The sequence below is a fragment of the Miniopterus natalensis genome, chromosome 15, assembly GCF_054644295.1.
Source record: "Miniopterus natalensis isolate mMinNat1 chromosome 15, mMinNat1.hap1, whole genome shotgun sequence".
Classification (NCBI taxonomy): Eukaryota; Metazoa; Chordata; class Mammalia; order Chiroptera; family Miniopteridae; genus Miniopterus; species Miniopterus natalensis.
Window position 1 is genome coordinate 29,187,051 of NC_142095.1, and position 22,884 is coordinate 29,209,934.

At 45.2% G+C, this 22,884-nt stretch overlaps 1 protein-coding gene across 1 annotated transcript; it reads left to right on the plus strand.

Annotated features, from left to right (window-relative positions):
• The first annotated feature begins 548 nt into the window (after positions 1–548).
• On the plus strand, positions 549–22,884 carry LINC02618 (long intergenic non-protein coding RNA 2618). Its single transcript, XM_016209841.2, is given in 8 exon segments — positions 549–728; positions 2,386–2,538; positions 6,238–6,386; positions 8,619–8,759; positions 9,169–9,314; positions 17,221–17,356; positions 20,691–20,797; positions 22,760–22,884. Coding segments are annotated over 8 exon segments (1,137 nt in total).

Consider the following 22,884-nt stretch of genomic DNA (forward strand, 5'->3'; position numbering starts at 1 on the left):
GAAAGAGGAAGGGAGAAGGAGAGAGAGATAGAAGCATCATTGATGAGTCATTGATGGGCCACCTCCTGCACACCCCCTGCTGGGGATCAAGCCCGAAACCCAGGCATGTGCCCTGACCAGGAATCGAACTGAAATATCCTGGATCGTAGGTCAATGCTCAACCACTGAGCCATGCCAGCTGGGCTTATGCCATTTTTAAATGAATATGTCCTCTGTAACATTTAGTACCCGCTAGTAATATTATGTTCCTTTGTAACTGAGTTCCATGAGTTCTGCCCTCATTTTGAAGAATCGAAAAGAAAGAACATGGATCCATGAATATAGAAATTGGAAATTGAAAAATTCCACTTGACTGTCTCTATTAATTCCCTAGTCCCATTTTAAGATAAATGAAGCGCTTTAACTTTTTCAGAGAAGGGTGCGCAGCAATATTTTCCAAGTTAGGGGAGAGGATGCAAGCTGCTCCTTAAAAATTAGATACCTGTGCATTGGGTTTCAGAGCGAGTTACTGTTTTCACAACCAAGTGGAATCCAACACTTATAAAACAATGCCAAGAGAAAGGACAGGAAAAGAGAAAAGTAAAAGAGCTCCCCTGCCTGTCGTTCCAACTCTTCAAAAGTTCCTGAAAACATATGAGAAGCACTGTGCCCAGGCGCAGACGTCTGTGTGTCCAGCCATCAAAAAGGACTTGAAAACCAGCATCGACAAGGAACAGATGCTCAGGAAGGTGAGCGGATGGTCTCCTTTCTTCATTCTTCTCGGAAATTAAGGTTTACTCCCAAGGAGCATGGGGCCCCTCAAGCCCAGAACTGGTGGTGCCCCCGCTCTGTGTTCCTGGCTCTGACACCGAGGCCTACCGAGCATTTCTCCTACTTTGCCGCTCCTACCACATCCGCCCACCCCAGCCCTCCCAGCCCTCCCAGCAGGCCGGCCATTCCTCAGCCTGCCCCCCCCCCACCTCGCAGCCCAAAAGCACCACTTTTGTGACCAGTGCAGCACCTCCCTCCCCAGCAGCCCGGCCACCCCCACTTGATTCCTCCAAGTGAATGTCTTCTTCCCTTGACGGCTGATGCGTCCATGGCATCCGGCCAGGCCTGCGGGGCCCATGCCTCCCATCTCCCTTAGGGTGCGGCCGGCAAACACATCCTTCTGACTCCAAAAGCACGGCATTTCCCAAAACCCTGATGTCCTATTTCTTCTGAGATTGCATCTAGGGATTGGGCGCGAGGGGAAGAGAGAGCGCCCAGCACTGGAGCTCAGTGGCCGCTCTGGGGAAGGGGCCTGGCGGAGCAGGAGGGGTCTAGCGCCCAAAGGCAGCGGGCCAGCTTCACAGCTTTCCATCACCCACGCAGAGCGGCTCCGTTCCGATAACCAAATCCCTACTGGTTTTCTAAAGTGCTGAGTGCTGAACAAGACAACAATTTAAACAAAATTAGACTCAGGCAGGTACTTAAGAAAAAATTAAAAGTTCATTATTTAGGTGACTTTGACCCAAATCCATCCCACCCATATTTTTCTTGAATGTTTTTGGGGGGGATGAGAGGATGACTACATTTCACCCCAGGCAAAAAGACCCTCCCTAAGTCCCTCCCTTTCCATCTCTCTCTCTTTCACCCGAACTTCCACTTCCCAGGGCAGCTGCCCCTCGCCTCTCCCTCCCGTCCCTTCCCCCTCCCTCTCTGCCTCCTCTGCTCCCCTCTTTCCTGTCTGTTCTAGGTCTTTCTAGTTCCTTTCCCAGTTGCTTCTCTGGGGTTCCTCACACATCACCCCAAGGGAGGAGCTTCCCAGAGCCATCCTTTTGGTGGTAAAATAATGACTAATTTATTTTTTTCTCCTGTAATTCCTATAATTAGCCTCCACTGCTAAATCATAAGGATTAAGCATACATCTTGTTCAAATTTATCGTCCCCTCAGCAATGTTTTCCACACATTTTAAATTACAATCACTATCAGAAATACCATTAACATCACGACCCAGTATATCGATTGGTGGGTTGCTTTGGTTGGGTTCCATTTTGATTTTGAATATCATTAAAATAAATGTCTCATAAGACAATTATTTCTTACTGCTTAGAATATACTCAGATAATGTCTCTTCTTTCTTATTTCATTAAAGAAAAAAAATCTGGTTTCAATGAAATTGACTTCCTGACCCAATAACCTGCTGGGAAAAATCTCTGCCGTGTAAGGCTTTTCATGGGACTGTGCCTATATGGCAGGAATTTCATAAGTTTGTGTTGAGGGCACTCCAATGCACACCTGTTCCAAAATTAATAACTATTTAAAATGTTCTTCTAATGTTGTCTAATGACAATATTCTTCCTCCATATATTCAGATGCAGGAATGTCTCACATCCACCTATAGTTCTTCTCTTACCCTCCAGTTTATACTCGTAAGACCCGATGACTCCCCGCCAAGCATCCTCCCGATTTCCTTGGAACCTTTGCTCATGGCAATTTGAGATGAGCGTTACACACTGGGGAAACAGATCTGCATCTGGGGCTTTCAACTGAGCAACCCGGAGATTGCCAGACTCGTGAGTCATGCACTTTAAAAATGTTTAATCAGTTCATCTTAAAAGTGAATATAAGCATATTATGTCATGTACTCCAGCTATAATTCATTTGATTTTCAACTAACATATGCCAAGGTTTTCTTTTTTTTAAATAACACACAAAAAAAACCAACAATGTATTTTTAACGAAGCATTTCAGACAGAAAAGTGCAAAAAATAATAGAACTGACATCCGTGTATATTTCATGAAATATACTTTCTAAGGAATAAAAATTGCGGATTTTACAAATACAATCGCTAAAGCTTCCTCTGACTTCTTTCCCCCATCTACTTCCCAGAGGTACCACTAGCCTACAGTTGATGTGTGTCAATCTACTGCTTTAATGATGCTCTCAAAGGGAAAGCTGGTTTCAGCGCCCTGCATACTCCTCTAGGTTCGCACCTTGTCTCATTCATTGACCCTTGGGGATTCCTCACTTACCTGCCAGTCAATCAGTGCATTTTAAAATGATACATTTTTTAACACTCTGAGAAGAAAGCATAGAAGAAAAAGCTTTATGATGTTGGATTTGGCAATGATTTCTTGGATATGACACTAAAAGCATAGGCAATGAAACGACTACATCCACATTAAACACTTCTGGGCATCAAATGACACAGTCAACAGAGTGAAAAGGCAATCCACAGAACGGAGGAAAATGATTGCGAATCATCTGCCTGATAAGGGGTTAATATCCAGGATCCACAAAGAACTCCTACAACTCAACAACACAAAACAAACAACCTGGTTTTAAAAATTGGCAAAGGAGTTGAAAAGGCATTCTCCAAAGAAGATATAAAAAAGACCAATAAACACAATAAAGATGCACACCATTATTAATCACTAGAGAACTGCAAGTCAAAACCACAATGAGGTACAGCCTCATGTAAACTAGGATGGTTACTATTTTTAAAAAAGCAGGAAATAACATGCCAGTGAGGATGTGGAGAAACTGAAACCCTTGTACCCTATTGGTGAGAATGTAAAATGGTGCAGCCACTGTGGAAAACAGTATAGAATTTCCTCAAAAAATTAAAAATAGACTTACCATACAATCCAGCAATTCCATTTCTGGGTAAATGTCCAAAAGAATTGAAAGCAGGGTCTCAAAGAGATATTTGTACACTCGTGTTCATAGCGACACTCACATAGCTAAAGGTGGAGACAACCCAAATTGCCAGGCAAATGAAGAAACAAAATGTCGTGCAGACACACAATAGAATATTATTCAGCTTAAGAAAAATTCTGACACATGCTACAACATGGACCTTGGAGAACTTAGTCTAAGTTAAATAAGCCAGTCACCGAAGGACAAATACTAAATCATTCCACTTATATGAGGTCCCCAGAGTAGTCAAATTCAGAGACAGAAGGTAGAATGGCAGTTGCCAGGGGCTGGGGGGAGGGGAGAAAGAGTGTCGTTCAATGGCCACAGAATTTCAGCTTTGCAAATGAAGAAAGCTCTGGCGGTGGTCAGTGGTGATGGTTGCACAGCAGTGTGAATGTACTTAATGCCGCTGAACCGTACACTTAATGATTCAGATGGCACGTTTTATGTTATGTATGTTTGGCCACAATTTAAAAGTAAATTTTATTTTATTATTAGGAATATATCTTTATTGATTTCAGAGAGAGGAAGGGAGAGGGAGAGAGAGAAACATCAATGATGAGAGTCATTGATCGCCTGCCTCCTGCACGCCCCCGGCTGGGGATCGAGCCCGCAACCCGGGCCTGTGCCCTGACCGGGAACCGAACCAAAATATCCTGGATCCTCGGTAGATGCTCAACCACTGAGCCATGTTGGCTGGGCTAAAAGTAAATTTTTAAAAATATCTGAGCCCTAGCCTGTATGGCTCAGTGGTTAGAGTGTCAGCCCACGGACTGAAGGTCCCGGGTTCAGTTCCAGCCAAGGGCACGTACCTTGGTTGCAGGCTCAGCCCCCAGCCCCGGTTGGGGCGCTTGTGGGAGGCAACTAGCAACCAATCGATGCGTCTCTCTCACATCGATGTCTCTCCCTCCCTTCCACTTTCTCTGAAAAGCAATGGAAAAAAATATCCTCAGGTGAGGATTAGAAAAATAAAAAATAGTTGAAGTATATAACCAGAATTTTTAGTTGTTTTTATGCAGAGGGTCAGTCAGGATACACAGTGCATTCAAGCCAGAAATAGAATGCTGCCCTGCATGTTAAAAGCTACCCTCACAGTCCCTTAACATGTAGCCCTCTTGGTGACAGGAGGCTGCTGAGAAAGTCTGTCGCAGCTGGCTGCGGTCTTGCCCGGAGCGGGGCTCATGCCCAGGGAGTGAGGCAGCAAACCCTGTTGGGATCCCCAGGCCCGGGCAGAGCCTGTTCTGCACGGACCAGCATGAGCGTGGGCGGGGACGTGCCACATTGGCTCCCGCGTCAGAAACAGCCGGCGACCTCCAATCCAGCCCTCGGGCTCCGCGTTCTCTCATTAAAGAGGCCTCGGGCACCAGCTCTACAGTTGAGGTTGCAAGTGCTTTTTCATTCTCAGCAAGGTATAATTTGGAACCCTATCTCTGACCAATGTGTCATTGCCTCAAAAAACCCCAAATCCTCCAAACCTCACCAAAGTCTCTCTTAGGCTTAAATTCAGAACTGGAGGAACCCTCGGGTCATGGTGATCCTAAAAGGCTGCCTTCATGATTTTTAGCTTTAAATACCCCGCCCTACAGGAAGGTAGGGATTTAACTGTGCCTGGGATCATTTGTCACCACAAGAAATGACCTTGCCATTGACCCTTCCATTCAGGAACCCAGAGAACTGGGGACGGCTTCAGACGCTCACGTGTCGTTCCCAGTCCAGCTGCTTCAACGTGAGCAGCACCTAGTTGCTGGATTTGCACAGGCTAGTTCTGAACAGACCTCCGAATCCTAATAATATCTATAACTATGAAATTGAATCACTGATGAGATCATTTAACTGTTTCAACTTTATCTAATTATAAGACTGGCACAGCAATACTTCTCTACTATGAAGAGCCCAAGCACAGAGGATAAACATTTGGTGGGCAGCGTATCAGCATCTGTGTTCCTTTGCTAGTGCTGCCTCAAAGCGCCACAGATGGCACTGCTCAAACAACAGGAATTTATTTTTTCACAGTTCTAGAAGCTAGAAGTCTGAGCTCAAGGTGTCAGCAGGGCTGGTTTCTTCAGAGGCCTCTCTCCTTGGCTTATAAATGGTCAACCTTCTCTGTGTCTCCACATTGTCTTCCCTCTGCACATATCTGTGCCCAAATTCCCTTTTCTTATAAGGACACCAGTCAGATTCCATTAGGGGCCACCCTAACGACCTCATTTTAACTTAGTCACCTGTTTAAAGGCCCTATCTCCAAATAGAGTTACATTCTGAGGTACTGGGGGTTAAGACTTCAACATATGAAATCGGGAGGGGAGGGACACAATTAGGCCATAATCACATCTAAAAAGATATGCTACAATATATCTTATCATAAAGCTTGGTGTTTCTCATATAATTCTTCCATGAGTCTTCATTTTTAAGGGAAATTATTTTATTTTCATGCCACCTTCTCCTTGGGTAATTAGAAAGTTATCTCGGAGGCAAAAATGTTGAGATAATTAACGTAAGTTACTTTTAAGTAACATAAAACACAGAGCAAATCGGTCCTTATTATGTAAGCAGTTTTGCCTTGCGCTCTTAGGCTTCGCTTCTGGAGTTGAAGGGGCGCACAGCCTGCCCACTGGCCACCCTGGAGCTCATCGACTGCAGGATGGATCCGTGGGCTCTAGGGAGACTTGGGCAGGCTCTGCAGTGCAGCAGATTGCATTCTCTTGTCCTCGATTACTGCAGGTAAGGCCCTTACTGCTGTCAGCTGGGGGAGGCAGGGGCGGGGAAGGCAATGTCCCATTTCCTTGTGTCTCATCAAGTCATCACTGGAAGGGGACACTTTCAAACCTCCTTAGAGTTAATGCTCCTTGAGAAGATGTCAGGGTTCTCAAAAAGAGTCGATTCATTCATTTATTCTTTCAACAAATACTTTGTCCAAGGCCTGCCTGTGCAAGACACTGTGCTCACTGCTAAGGAAGCTGCGAATATACATAAGGTGATGCTGCTGGCCAAGGGAGTCCTCAGGGTAGCAGAGGAGAGGAGGCCGCTCTTCTTGATTACGCGGGGTGTAAGGTTGAATCGGAACATCACAGAAGATGTCCAGATAAATTTTAGCAGTAGTTTGGATAAAGGAAACCACAGTTCTTGAGGTGATGGGATTCACCAGGAGAGGAGGTGGGAGGAGAGGTATGGGGCTGGGGAAGAGCAGAGCAAGTCCTTCAGAGGCTGGGCACCAAGCATGTCAGGGGGGCTCAGGAGGCAATAATAATAATAAAAATAATAATGCCAGCTAATGGTGCTTGAATGCTTACTGTGTGCCTAGCACAGTGTATGAATTATCTCATTTACCCTCCCGATGATAGATATCTATCTACCAGGGCATATAGATGTATGACTTGTAATGCTAGGAATGTACTATTTTTAATCCTTGATATAGATGAGGAAAGACTCAAGGGATTAATTGGCTTATTCAAGGCTGTTCAGCTCTTAGGGATGGAGCCTAGATGTGAATCCAGCTGTCTGAATCAGAGTCCACCTCTGATCCATGATCCCAGATTGCTGGGGGTCTATAATTTACCATCCATAAATAATTTCAAGCCGTTCCTGTTATCTGGGGTAGTCATGCCACCTCTGTGACCTGTAGCGAGATGATCTCTTCTGCTTCCCACGTCTGTGATTCTTTGGCTCTACCCAAGGAGCCACCGGGTGGTGCCTTGTACTCAACAGGCCAATGGGCTGTGAAGTGGAAGAGATAATTCACACCTGAGAAGTGGTGCCACAAGACAGAGGCCCCAGTGGAGAACTAGGGCCCTGGCGGCAGCAGTGGGCAAGTCCATCAGCAAAAGGTGGGGAGGGGGAGTATTCTGTGGGAGGTTCTCCAGGTTTCTGAAATGCTGGAGGAGCCTTAGTCAGGGTCTCCAAACACAGAGCAGCAGAAGGCAGGGTCCTCAGGACGCCATGAGTGGCTGCGGGCTCGGCTTGGGAGTGTCCCCAGTCTCCCACACTGCACTGGGCAGAACCAGCCCCATCACTAAGAGACTTCCCCCTAGACCCCAGCTCTTGTGCTGGACCCAGAAACCTGCACTGGTGGGAAGAAAGAAGGGATTCCCATCTCTAGACCTGTCAGGGCTGGGCAGTCAGGAATCACCACCAAGACCTCAGCACTGGTAAACTCGCAGGTTACTGGCCTCGGGGGCCCGGAGTGCTTTCCTCGCTGACTCCCCTGATGGGCTGGGAAGCCCACCAGGCAGGAGGCCCTTCTTTCTCACCCACAGCTGCATCCCATACCCACCAATGTAACTGGCCCTCAAAAATTATTGTTGAATAAACAAATAAATCTTAAAAGTTATTTCTATTAATACTACTCACCTCATTTTAAAGTTCAAGCTGACAATCCAAATTCCCTCAAGATGTCCCTTTGCCTCACTAATCCCAGCATGCCGACCGAATACCTGCCCTCAGAGGCTGTTGCTGGCATGAACGAGATGCTGTAATTGCTTTCACCCTGCAGCAGCCTCTAAGGACAGTGCAGTCCCAGGGGAGGAGCAGCGCAGGGCCACGGAAGGAGGGCCAGGAGGTTGGGCTTGCCTGAACCCACTCTGGACATACTTTAAAAGGCCCCTCCTCAGAGTCCTGGTACCATTGAGTCCTCCCGGGCTCCTTCATGCCTGCCAGCTGGGCCATCCCTCGTGACTGCAGGGTTCAGAGCTTGCTCGCCATCTGCTCCCTTGAATGGGTATCAAACCATCCGCTGCTCCCTTTGCTGAGAAGGCAGACTCTAGGTCTCCCTTCCTCTGCACACAGGCGACCCCCTCTGTCGACCCAGCCACCGCAGAGTGGGCCCCGGCCCTGGAAGCCCAAATTAAGGATCAGCAAAAGTGCCTGTGACTGCCCTAGGGGTGCCTGAAAATTACTAATCTAGTGGGTGACATAGGTTTTAAAAATCATTAATTTGTTGCTGTCATTTCTTTTTAGATTTGAAAATGAAGACATTGAGAGCATTTTCTTAGGCCTGGAGAGCAACCGAAGGCTTCAGGGACTCAGCCTGCGCTACTGTGGCCTGGGGCCCCAGAGTGGGCCCCGCCTGGGCTCCGTCATACGCCACAGTGCCATCTGGTGAGAGGTGCCCCCCGGCCCTCACCCGCACCTTGGTGCTGGTCTGTCTGGAGTTATATAACCAGGTTATTTAGGGAGCCTACTAGACCCAAGTTCCCTGATTTTTCACTATATTTCTAATATCTTTTCATCTCATCCAGTTATTTTTGTTTTCTTCCTCTTAATTATAAGAGCAAGATCCTTTACTTACATTTGCACATCAGGGGTGTTGTGCTAAATGCATGTCTCTGGCCAGCTAACAGGGTCATCGGGTTTATTTTTTATGACATGGGTCTGTTAATTCTCATGGTCATTTATTATTTTATGAGTAGGTCTAGTATTATCATTTTATTTTGTGAGTGAAACCTCAAATCCAGATTTGAGGAGTGGAAATAACATCAAGTGACCCATGTTCTGGCCCCTTCCCCAGCGAGCTGCACCTGGATGGCAATTACTTGCAGTGCTCCGGAGCGCGGGCCCTCCTCAGGCCTATAGCCGAGCACGCAGAGATGCGGGGCAGAGGCCCGCCGGCCACAGCCTCGCCGGACTCCCCGGGTCCCCCTCGCACACTCCCAGGTAAGCACTGGAGAAATGCATCCTGAATTCTGTTGGGGCTGCCTGGAAGGACAGTGCTTTTCCATGAGAAGTGACCTTCCCAGTGGTCAATCGAGATTCTTCTTCCAGAGAATGTGTGAGACAGAATAATGGACCTCCCCAAATATCCTTGAGATTATCTGCAGATTCGGATCTCCAGAATCTGTGACTATGTTACCTTCATGGCAAAAGGGACTTTGCAGATATGACTGAATTAAGGATCTTGCTATGGGGGATTATCCTGGGTTACCTGGGTGGGTCCAGTGTCATCACAGGGATCTTTATAGAAGGAGGCAGGCCCTGGCCAGTGTGGCTCAGTTGGTTGGACACTGTCCTACACGCCAAAAGGTTGCCTGTTGATTTCCAGTCAGGGCACATGCCCAGTCGGGCTCAGTCCCTGGTAGGGGGCGTGCAGGAAGCAGCTGATCAGTGTTTCTCTCTCTTGTCCTCTCCCTTTCTCTGAATCTCTAAAAAATCAATTTAAAAAATATTTTTAAAAAAATAGTTAAGCAGGGTTTTACTGGCTCACATAACTGGGGTGTCTACAGGTGGTGTGATCTTCAGAGATGGTTGAAGTCAGGGGTTCAAACCATGTCGTCAGGAGAACCTGACTTTGCTGCTCTTGACACTACTTCCCTTCTGAGGGTTGGCCTGTCCCCATGCAGACATACTTCCTCGAGCAGAAAACAGCCATTGATGTATCTGCCAGCAGTCACAGGGCTTTGTCATCATGACCTATAATCAACCAGAAAGTGTGAGTCTCTTTGTTCCGGTGACTGTGGGTCAGACCCCACAGGAAAGCTCTAATTGGCCCTCTTTGGATCACATACCTTGGACCAAGCCCTACAGCCCAGGCCATGGTAAACCACAATAGGTCAGGACTGATCACACTCCCCTTGGGGGCGTGGGGTGGAGCACTGTGCCTGGGTGTCCTACCAGAATCACAGGCTCTGCAGTGAGGAAGCAACAGTCCCCCAAAAAAGTAGATCGATGAGGGGAACAGATGCAAGACAGATGAGAACCAACAGCTGCTTACTCCTCTATAAAAGGCTTATCATTTATTTTAATAGATCCCAATACACATATTCATGACATATTTTAAAGCTGACTATTTTAATCATTGGTAACATTAGCACAGACTTAGAGTTAGACCTGGGTTCAAATCCTACTCCAACTGTGCATGACTTAGGGCAAATCGTCATGTTGATCTAATTTTAGCCTCTCTCACTGCAAAATAAACATCATTATAACTACCCCATAGCGTTTAGTGAAGACTAAGTGATACAACGTGAAGCAGTTAGCATGAGGCCTTGCACATAGTAAGTACTTAAGGGTGTTAATCATCACCATCACCATCATCACTATCGTTATAGCAGCAACAACCGTTTCCTGTGAGAGTAAAATCTTGAAGCATGTTGCTGAACACTGTCACTCCACTTGCTGGAAAAAAGTGGAGATTAAGAGCTGAAGTCTAACGTAGAGCATGGTGGCTATAGTTCACAATACTGTGCTGCGTATTTGAAAGTTACTAAGAGAATAGATCTTAAAAATCCCATCACAGGAAAAACACTGTGACAACGTGAGGTTATGGATGTTAACTAGACTTATTGTGGTGATCACCTCACAATATATACATATATTGAATCATTATGTTGTACACCTGAAACTAAGATAATATTATATGTCAATTATATCTCAGTTTCAAAAAAACATTATTCTCTGATTTGTCCTAAAAAAAAAAAGCTAAAGTCAAGGCTACTTTGTGGAAATGAGCTCAAGCATGTGTAATGAACACAGATTCACAAATGCAGCGGTTACCGCCCATTTAGGAACTTCCATGGTTTCAAAATTATACAGGTTATTTGTTGAGTTTGACAATTCAGTCAACCCAATAAATATACAAAAGGAAGCTGGAAAACAGTGTTTGCTGTCAAATATTACTTTCCCTCTGCTGTTTTCTACAAAGATTCCTATAAAAAGCCATGGCTGGGGAGAGGCGCTGGCTACTTCTATTTATTGAGCCTTCCTGATTTAAAAAAATTTTTTTAATTAATTAAAAACAAAGAAGATTTTTTAAATTGCATTATATTTGAAATCTTTTCATTTAACAAGTGAACTCTTCTAACACACATAAACACAGAGAATGCACTCCTAACCTCACTAGGCTGTGACACCAGAGTGTGAATGACTCCTACTGTGCACCATCCCCCACCCCAAGCCTCCCACTCCCCATCCCTTTGTAGGCCCTGGAGACAGTAAACCCCCATAGAGGTGGATAGTTTGAGGGACAAGTCAAAAAGATCAATACAATTATTCAACCATTAGCTTTTATATAATAGCTATGTTAGGGCCCAGGTCACAATAACGCCTAACTACTTAAACCTGGCACAAAAGTACCAGACTTGCTTCTTTTGACCTTTGTGAGCTGTATATACTCTCCTGCCAGGCCCCCGGGGGATCCAGTGTCTTACAGTTTTCCAGGGAAAAGGTTAGAGCCCTTAAAGAACTGCAGGCTGCTGCCTTCGGTAGTTCTTGCAGTCACACTGATGAAATAAAATGTCCTCGGGGTCATTTTGGGCCAGTGTGTGAGGGGTGTAGTGAGGGATATCCCTGGTCCCTGTCCCAAAGAGTTTACCTTCTGGTCATTGGAGCTGTCTCAACAGAAGATGTGCCAGCTCTGTGTGGCATGCAAGGTGTGCTCCTGCCTTTCGGGGTGTATTAGTTTCCTAGAGCTGCCATAGTAAAGTACCACAGACCAGGTGGCTTAAACAACAGAAACATACTGTCATAGTTCTGGTGGCTGGCAGGCAATATCAAGGTGCTGGCAGGGTTGGTTCCTTCAGGGGGTTCTAAGAGAATGTGTTCCACGCCTCTCGTAGCTTCTGGTAGTTTGCTGGCAACCTTCGGTGTTCCTCGGCTTGAGATGCATCACCCCAGTCTTTGCCTTGGCATTCTCTTTTGTGTGTGTCTGTGTCCAAATTTCCCCTTTTTATAAGGATATCAGACCTCATCTTAAATGATTACATCTGCCATGACCCTATTTCCAAATAAGTTCCCACAAACGGGGTTAGGACTTCAACATATGAATTTAGGAGGAGACAGAATTCAACTCAAAACAAAGGACTCAGAATGTAGTTTAGAAACAGGATACACACCTAGGAAACAACATCAACAACAAAAGGCAGTGTCTGCCAAGGGCCAAATGTGGACACTGGGTTCAGAGAAGAGCATTCTCCCCCAGGTACAGAACAGGGGAGAAGTTTCTGTGAATGAGCTAGGAATTGCTCTGACATGGAAAGAAAGAAAGGACTTCATGAGGAAGGATATAAGTGAGGAAGAAAGGCCTCACCAAGGCAAGCCCAGCCCCCAAATATAGCTGGAACAAGAGGATGTGGAAGGGTGGACCTGGCAAGAGGTGTGGGACACGTTAAGGAGGACTTCAGGTGTCAGGCAGAGTGTTGGACAATCCAGTAGACAATGGGAGCCATTAAAGTCTTCTGTGCCTCAAGCCAATAGAAACGACGTGTGTCGACTATATGTTTATTCTATAGCTTCTCATCAGAGCAGAGCATTTTCATGCTTTCACGCAAAGCAAATATAAAAACAGCTCCCTGCATTGGATAAATACTTTCAAAGTCATAAGGTATTTGGTTGGGAGTCAGTTTGGTCTCGGTAGAAGACTTCTACTTGTTTCTAAATAAAGAGTCAGGTTGAACTGTTATACATCAACCTCCTGGACAAGGGTCCAGATGGTTTCCATTTGCTCCCAATTGAAAACAGACAAACTATTTTTATGCTTGCTTCTTTGTGCACAGGAGGCTTTTGGCCTGCTGCTTGGAAAGTTGAACTCACAATACTGTGCCAGTCAAAATCTCCATTCAGAAGCCTGACACGCTTTATTGTTCCTCTCCAAATGCGGAATTACAAGAATTTGACAACATTACATTAGCAGCCACGCATAAGTTATTAGAAGAGGCAAAATATTCTATTTCTATGCTAGAAGAAGTCAGATGTCTGTTTGTCCTAGCCAGCCCTGCTGCAACGCACCACTGAACATGAAGAATCTCAGATCAGTGTTCTCAGACTTGAGCAACATCAGAAGCACGTGGGGGGGCTTGTGAAAACACAGATTGCTCCACCTCCCCCACCCCCCCACCCCGAAGGTTCTGAATCAGTAGGTCAGAAGTAAAGCTGGAGAATTTGAATTTCTATCAAGCTCCCAAGTGATGTCGATGCTCTCAGTCCAGGGTCTAACTTTGAGAACCACCACTGCTTTAGCCTTAAAAGGAAATCACATTGCCTACTTTTGTTTTATTTTGCTCGGTGAAGAAAATCCGAGGGCAGAGTGAGGCTCTTAGATGCCTCTTCTCTGCCATGGAAACCACAGAACAAACAGGGCCCAGGCCCATTTCTTTCTTTTTTTTTTATATCTTTATTGATTTCAGAGAGAGGAAGGGAGAGGGGGAGAGAGAGAAACATCAATGATGAGAGAGTCATTGATCGGCTGCTTCCTGCACGGCCCCTGCTGGGGATCAAGCCCACAACCCGGGCATGTGCCCTGACCGGGAATCGAACCCTGATCTCCTGGATCCCAGGCTGATGCTCCACCGCTGAGCAAAGCCCAGCCGGGCACCAGGCCCATTTCTGTTCTGGCTTCTCTGTCTCCTCCAGACCCTGTCTGACTCACCTCTTAGCCCCAGGGCTCTGTACCAGGGCTCAATGACAACTGGGGACCCTGGGCCTGGATGGTGTCAACACCCAAATGAGTGACATCTGGCTTGGCCTATGCCTAGTCCCAGGCTCATCAGGCCCAAAAAGAGCCAGAAAATGGCTAAAGACTGAAAGGTCATCAGGAACAGTTACCTGCAGAGAAGTTATCTTCCTTGAGCTCATTCAGCCCATCCTGTGATGTCACCGCAAGGTCCCTAAAGTTCCTGAAAGACCCAGCAAAGACTCAGGGGTGCCCCATCACCTAAGCATGCTCAGCGTCCCAGCCCAAGCTCCACACCACAGCTTTCAGAGGTGTCTTCATCCTTAAGGATTTAAGACTGAGAAGCAAAGTCCAACCATAAAATGCTCAGTCCACAAGCTTGGGATGGATTAGACATTTACCTCAGTACCAATGCTGTCCAAGTGGCAAATTCACTTCCCCCAACTATGGCACCTCTGCTGATATCATAGCCACAGTCCACAGGCATGCTAGCTGCATTAAGGAATTCAAAGGTCAAGTTCCAAAGTCAAGATGTAATCTTCAAAACAGCTTTATTAGTTCCAAATCAAGAAGTTACTGGTCATAATCCTGAAATTACTTTACTTGGGATTTTATCCTGGGGTGATGCTAAACAGTGGAAACCTTTGTGGACAGGTTCCAAGGTCTGAGGTGTGAATCACCCAACACTAATTATACTTTGCCTTCTTAAGACCTGCAATCAAGCAAACACAATTTACAGTCTGGCTTATAAACCTCAGGTCATTCGTTACACAGGCAATCACATATGCTTCTTGTTGATGGAAAAAAGCTATTTTTAACAAGTTTAAAACAAAATCAACCTCAAGAAGAAGGTCCTACCAGGACCTGGCATCCACAGATGAACATTTGAGTAATCATTAAGCAAAACCCACCAAAATGCGTGATGCTCAGCTATTCTCATGGTCCCAGAAGAGGCCCAAGAGTGAGGGACAAGCTGAGGAATCTTCTCTGGGGAACTTCTGGTTCCATGAAAATTTGTACTTAACCTTTGGGTGCTGACCCACATGGGGAAAAGAGCTCTCTCTAGAAGGAATGAGAAGAGGTTCATCAACTGGAAAAGAAAGGGCATTCTAAGCAAAGGGAGTCAAGTGACAAAAGGTCCGAGGTGAAAGTGCCTGGAGTGTGGAGCGCTGGGCATGTGGGAAGCATGACATCTGCCACAGAATGGTCACTAGGGGAATGACTGGAGATGTTGCTGAAAGGCCAGTGGACTTACAGTAGTAAGAGTTAGCTTTTGTCCTGTGTGCAAAGTTAAAGCCACGATGTGTTGGAAGCAAGGCAATGACATAATGAGAATTAGACTCTTGAAAAGAATCTCAGGCAGCTTTGCAGAATATATTTCAGAGAAAGGGACAAATGGACAATGGGAGATGAGTCTGGAGGTTTTCCAACAGCTCAGCGAAGAGAGGAAAAAATACAGAGCTGAGACTGCAGAGATGGACAGAGTCTAAAAATATTTAGGAGGAGAATTGACAACACCTAGTATTGAGTTCAATGAGGATGGTAAGAATGATTCTGAAGTCAGGGACAGTTGAGAGGTCTTTGCAGTTAACCAAAGAGGAAGCACAAAGTTGGGTGAGTTCATATTGGATCTATGGGGTGGCTTCCAGGGGAGACGTGCAGTTGTCAGGAATATGTATCTGATCTTCAGGAAGCCAGTGCAGATGGGGAGACTGCTTACACATGCAGGTTCCCCACCAGGTTGCCCCCATTCCAGTGTTTCAGTGACTTACAAAATCCAGAAATGAAACTGGGAAGCTAGGCCATATTATTTACTGCATACTAAGTGCCTCTGCAACGATTATTTCACCATGCTTCCCAGTCCATCTTTACAATGCATCTAAGACATGAGTATTATTATCTCTGTTTCAGCAATGAGGCAGTTTAGGTTCAGAGAAGTTAGGTAACTTCCTGGGGAGTCGCACAGCACTTTTCAGAGAGAGATTTTAAACCCGGAGATTCTGCCTATTTTACTGTGCCTCTTAGCAGAGTTGGCATTGCTATGCCACTGCTAAGTTCTCTGAGGCAGAGGTGGGTAAATTAAAGTGCTCATTGTTGGTGAACTTGCTTTTGTTTTAAAGTAAAGGAATGTAAGATTAGGTAAAAATAGGTTGAGGTGAATACAGCTGGGGTGGGTCAAGTATTACCAGGGGTTGAGCATGGACTCACCCTCACTCCAAGGAAATTGTTTTCCATCCGGAGAAAAAAATCTTGTTTTACTTGAACTTTGGTTAAAGGCCTGGAAAAGGAAGTCCCTGTACTAAGCAGCATCAGCCTTCATCCCCTCTCATGGGCACTGTGACTCACTGGAGGTCAAAATTCTGGAGAGTGGTTTGAACTAGCATTTTCCAACCTGGTCACTTTTCATGGGCGAAGATCACATTGTTACCTCCCTTACCACCAGTTGAAGGGAGATTTGGATCGTCTTTCCCGCGGGGATGTGAGCTGTACCAGGCCAGTGACGGGCCTGGAAGCCCCCTCCCTCCCCAAGGGCACCCGCTCGTGCCAGGTTGGCTAAGTTGGGGCGTGTAGACTGGCTGAGGCGCTTCTCTCCTCTCACAGGAATGTGGCCTTTGGCCTCGGCCCCACTGGCCTCAGGTTTCATCACGGCTGCTTGCTGGTGTGCCAGAAGGGGGCAGAAAGAAACAGTGCCACATGCCATCAGCAGCCACGTCGTTTATCATTCTGGGCAGTAACCTTAACTTTTCAAAGGCATTTGTATTTGTGAAGAGATCTGATAAGTAGAAAAATCACATTCTATGCATGTTCATGAATCTCAAGGCATTACTAGCTACACTAGGGCTATCACTTCCCCAGGATCAGTGGACAACATACTCTTCTACCAAGAAGTTTCCAAAGACATCGATTTTCCTCTTTGGCAAAAGTAAAGGCAGCAATCTAAATCTTCAATGAGGTTTCCTTTCATTAAAAGCAATTTGGGGCTTGCTATTGTAAAGAACAAAAGATGTACTGAGTATTTTTTAAAAGTTCTTAAATTATATTTCCTTAACTATATTACAAAATGCCTCTACCCACACAAGTGAAATATGTTAAGTACTATTTTTAAAAACCAACTTAGATGGTTGTAACGAAGGGAGTATTGTCTAAAAGTAATACAACACTCTAATTTTCTCGTAGGGACCAAGAAAAAAATGAAAGGTTTGGCTGAAGCTGGTCCTTGGTTAGTGAAATTATATTTGGCAGATAATGGCATAGACGGAAAAGGGAATGGAGGAGAAAACGCTTTGTTGGAATTCACTCAAATCTTAACATGGTGAGCAGAAATTTAAGAGGTTTTATTTGTTCCTCTTCCAAAACTAGGTGATTGGGATAAATCATGGGGACAGTTATTTAATCGCAACTTTTTAACAAGCAGTGACCATCTTGGTCTTGGGAGGAGATCATAAGGGAAGGCCTAAAGTCCTAAGGGTCTCCAAGACCTCACTAGAAGCTCACTTAAGAAGTTGGCAACTGAGGAAAGACAGGAGGTATGACATCCAGAATTGTCTTCCCTAAGTCAAGATATAACAGAAAATGTAAGGAATGTGACCTAAGGAAGAAAGGCAGACTACTTAAGAGTGCACAGTCCTTTGTGTTTGATTACGAAGTTGTCCCTGCCTCCTTAGGCGGGAAGAGAGAGCTGGTTCGTTCATCTCTTCTGGGCCTTTTCCACCTCACCCCTCTATTGGTGGTTGGTGACTTCCTGGTGTGACTTGTGTAGTGAGCTACATGCTCACCTAGAGGACAGACCACCCCCGCCCACGCCCCCCATTTCCACCTTTGCAGGCCCAACACTCACTTTCCTTCTGCCCCTCTTTGCAGGGCTGACAGGCTGGTGCCCTGGAAGTAGAAGCACCGTCTTCATAACCCCCCCACCTCCCTGCAAGCCCAGTTCTGGGCCAGCTGTAGAGCAAATTGAAAGACTATCAAACAGGCTCCAGGAGCACTTTGGGGAACAGATTTATGAATTCTCACCTTTTATTATCTAGAGTCCTGAGTATCCACAAAGGAGGAGCTAGCTCAGTGGATAAATGGGGAGGCAAGGGACTTATCCGGGAGCTTGCCAGCAAAGTCATCTCCAGGGGCCTGCTTACTAGAATATGTACTGATGGTGGCATATGCATATACATTTATATTGGGGTAAGATTTGGTGATAGAGATTATGGGGCACTAACCCATACCCATTGGCCCTATCCAACCTTGGTACCACGTGGGTCTATCCTCACCTTCAGATTAGCTCATCCGGGGACAAGCCACATCATGCCTTTGGTTTGGATGAGCCCTTACCTAGCTCTGCTGCTTAAGTCCACCCCTAAAGCTGGTATCAGTGGCTTCTTTGAGCTTAAGGCAGGAACCCTGCTGGTTACACTTCTTGTTACCCAGGCCTCCCTCTAGTAGGATTTGTCTAGCAATAGTCTGTGGTGCCAACCCTTGGTCAGATTTTGCTTTCTGCTCTGCCACTAAAGATGACAGCAGAACTGGCTACAGAATTTGTGGGGACTCGGTACAAATGCAAACTCATGAGCCCTTGTTCAAATATTAAGAATGTCCAGATGACAAGAGCAGAGCACTAAGCCAAGTGAGGCGCCCTCTGAGCACGGGCCCCCTGCAGTAACTAACTGCCGGCTCCGTGTAACTGGGCATGTAAACATCACCAACGAGCACCAGCACTGGGAATCCCTTCCCCATGTGTCTTTAGTTCTGACACTAAACACTTAAATCTTTTTGTTCTCATTTTGAAAGTATAAGAATTGAGGACTACTGGAGATTAAAACATTTTCTTGGTATATTTGAATCATATTTCATGGTTTTTCTTGAGCAGGCTGCCTGAATTCACATTTCTGCTCCACGATTTACTAGCAGTATAATCTTGGGCAAGTTAAATTACGTCTTTGTATCTGTTTCCTCATTTGTAAAAATGGGGATAACAGTATCTAACTCAAGAGACTGTTTTAGGGTTACATGAGATTGTATACGTAAGGTGCTAAATACAATGCCTAGGGTGCCAGCTAGCACCTTTATACAAATTGGAAAAAGAGCCCTTCTGGGCAGATGAATTAAAGGAGGCACCACCTCTGGCCAATGAGTCAGAGGAAGTTACCCCTTCCAAGTCTATGTCTCCGGGCCCAGAACTTGGCAAGCAGGACTTGGCTGGATTTCAGCCCCACTCACACCCTTGGGAGGCCCCTTTGTGCCAGGCACAAGGATGTAAACATGAGGGTGGTCATGATCACAACTGACACACAGTGAAAGCTCCTTCAAATCATAGCTCATGTGAGACTGTGAAGTGCAGTGGTTAAACCCGTGGCGTCCGAAATCAGACCTTGAAGCAGAATTGTGGAATTGTAAAGTGTGTCTTCAACACTCTCCGCCCTCCTTCTGCACTCCCCTGCTTCCTCCTTGCAGCAAGCCTGTTCCTGCCTATCTTGTATGAAGGAATTGGACACAATCAGGCCATTCAGAAAGCCAAAGCTGGTCAAGTCCTGGTTAGACAGACTGTTTCCTTGGGAGCAAGACCTTCAAGAGGGAGACTCTGGCAGAGTCCTTTAGCCCTGGCCTTGAATTCTGGCTGCAGAATCAGTAGAAAGTGTGTACAGGGAGCAAAAGCATCACCTTGTACTCACTATTGACCCTAACTGAAATTTCATGTCCCCAGCACATAGTAAGAATTCAAAATTGTTTTATTTATAGGCTCTTCCAAGAGCAGAGGCCATGTGTTAAGTTCCTTTTAATCCCTGCAATGTTAGGCGCATAATAAAATGCATGTAGTAGGTATGTACTCAGTATGATAGCACTGATGGTATTCCATTTTGCAACGTTTTCATAGGTACTGCTGCATTCTGTTTTTACCACAACCTTATGAAGTAGACAAAACATCCCTTTTCAGGCCAATTTTACACTTGAGGAAGGAGAGATCCAAGAGGGCACATGGCCTGCTCGTGATCACATGGTTAACAAGAGGTAGAAGCTGGCTAGCAACCCAGGCCTTCACCCAGATTCCATGTCCATTTAGGATGCAAGGGATTCCCAAAGACAAGTTGGCCCAATAATCCTCAATGAAATTAGAAAAATAAAAGACAGGTAGAGTGTTCATTTTTCATAAAGCTACACTTGCTTTAAAACGCTATCCTTTATTTCAAGACTTTGGCCTTCCTAATTTTATGTAAAAATATTTGTTCTTTTATAGTGTTGCTAGGTGAGAGTTGTTTCGTATTTGACATACCAAAATTTGCCAAGATGATCTTTCTCAGTCCCCCCAGGTTTTTTTATATTTTACTGCTCTATAAAATCTAAAAGACTGGGAAGCCCTAACAATACTATAACATGTTTTGAATAAATAAATAAATGGAAGATTTAAAGCATTTAAAAATCCTTATCCTACCAACTTGCTTAGAATAAGCATCCAAACTAGAGATTAAACTGGAAAAAATTGGATTCAGAATGTCTTCAGTTCAGTTTCAAACTGGGTCAGTGAATCATCTTCGGAAGGGGTGGGGGATGAAGAGGACCTAAAAAGAAAGATCACATTCCAAAATAACTGGATTGAGTTTCTCTGAGTAACCACGCTTGGAACAATGCCATTTTGTTTTGTCATTTCCTTTGGTCAGCCTGATCAAATACTCTGCCCACTTAAGGGAAATTGACCTTGGAAACAATGTGGTTGGAGAAGTGGCTGCTGTTGACATCCTTGAAGCACTGAGAGCCAGAAAGACAGGTAGAGTGTTTTCAGTTTGTGTTCCCCTCCATCTGTACACATCCACTCATTCCTAAATGCTGTACTAGTCACGCCATCTGGATGTCCTACAATTCAACTCAGTTCTGACATTATCCGCCTGGAGATAGCATCAGATCCCACAGGTTAAGGGCTCAGTCCCACAAGACTGCTCTCCACTTTAGACATCAATTGCAAGTCCAGGTTGTCACCTGTGCTTCTGAACTGACTATAAACCAGGAGTTGCCATGACCCCCTCCTTGGGCTTGATTAATTTGGTAGAGCCCCTCACAGGACTCAGGAAACCAGTTTACTCACTAGATTACCAGTTTATTACAAAAGATATAAATCAGCAGCCAGATAAAGAGATACCTAGGGTGAGATTCCAAACGAAGGAGCTTCCATCCTCATGGAGTTTGGGCCTTCGCTGTGGCATGTGGAAGCATTCGGGTCCCTGACCTGTAAGCTCTCTGAACTCTTTCCTTTTGGCTCCTTATGGAGGCTTTATTACGTAAATACACATGATTGATTAAATCATTGGCCATTACTGATTGATTCATCCTCTATCTGGGGGTGGGACTAAAAGTTCCAACCCTCTGTTCATGGTTGGTTCCTTTGGCAACCAGAACCCATTCTTAGGGGATTCCCAAGAGTCACCTCATTAGCATAAACTCAATTGTGGTTGAAAGGGGCTTGTTATGAACAAGACACCATTTCACCCTGATGTCTCTGAAGCAGGTTTGAGGAACTGGGAACAAGGGACCAAATATAACAAAAGATACTCACACTTCTCTTATTACTTGGGAAATTCCAAGGGTACGGTCATCTGAATGGCCAAATATATATTTCTTATAAATCATGATATCACAGGCCTTTATAAGAAATCAGTCAGAATTTTTGGTTTCAAGTGATACAAAACCAACTCAAATTGATTTAAGTACAAAAATTTGTTGACTCATGTAAGTCCAGGGGTGGTTCTAGCTACAGCTACAGCTGGATTCAGGACTTCAAATAATGCTACCTACCTCCATCTCCTGGAAGATCTTCATCTGTGTTGACTTAGTCTCAGGTAAGTTCTTCCCACACAGTGACAATTTGGGTAGCATTAGCCAGAAGTTTACATTCTGCTAGTTTAATCTCAAGAAAGAGCCTTCCCCCTGATTTCATTAGGCCATCATGAGTCACATGCACACCTGTTAACCAATCACTGTGCAGGGAAAAGAAATACACTAAGTCGCCTGCTCTGAGTTATGTGCTCACCCCTGTAGGATAGGGCGATGGAACCACAAAGGACACTCAAGATTCTGTTCCAGCCCGGCTGGGCATGGCTCAGCGGTTGAGCATCGACCTAAGATCCAGGAGATCGTGGTTCGATTCCCGGTCAGGGCACATGCCCAGGTTTCTGTCTCAATTCCCAGTTGGGGGCGTGTAGGAGGTGGTCGATCAATGACTCTCTCATCATTGATGTTTCTATCTCTCTCTCTCTCCCTTTCCCTTCCTCTCTCTGAAATCGATAAAGATATATTAAGGAAAGAAAAAAAGATTCTGTTCCAGAAAGAAGCTAAAATGGAAGCTGGGCAAGCAGAAACAAGAGAGATCCACTAACGATAAAGAGCTGATAAATGCCAGGATCAGAATTTTGCTTTCAGATGATTAAACTGGAAGTAGAGTCCAGGATGGATTTGACATTGGGGAAATCTGGGGTTAGGAAGACTCGTTAGAAGGCTACCACAACCATAGGTAAAATATGTAACAGTGGGAAAAGAAAAGAGAGGACTAGTGGAAGAAATAAATTGTCATGAGTCACTCACATCAAGAGGATATAGGGAAAGGGTAAGTGTGGGGAAAGTTTCCCAGTTAGTAAGAATGTGGGAGAATGGTCCTTTCAGAAGCCTAAGACCCAGTCCATCAAATGGAGTTGTGAGGTATCCTACACATTTACTATTATGTTCTTTCCCCTCTCAGGTAAACTCCCAGTCTTAAAAATTACAGTCACTCCTCAGATCTCTTCAGACACCTTCAGGTCTATTTGGAAAATTAGCAAGAAACCTAAAATTACCAGTAAAAGGAAGAAAAAGGTATGCACTTAA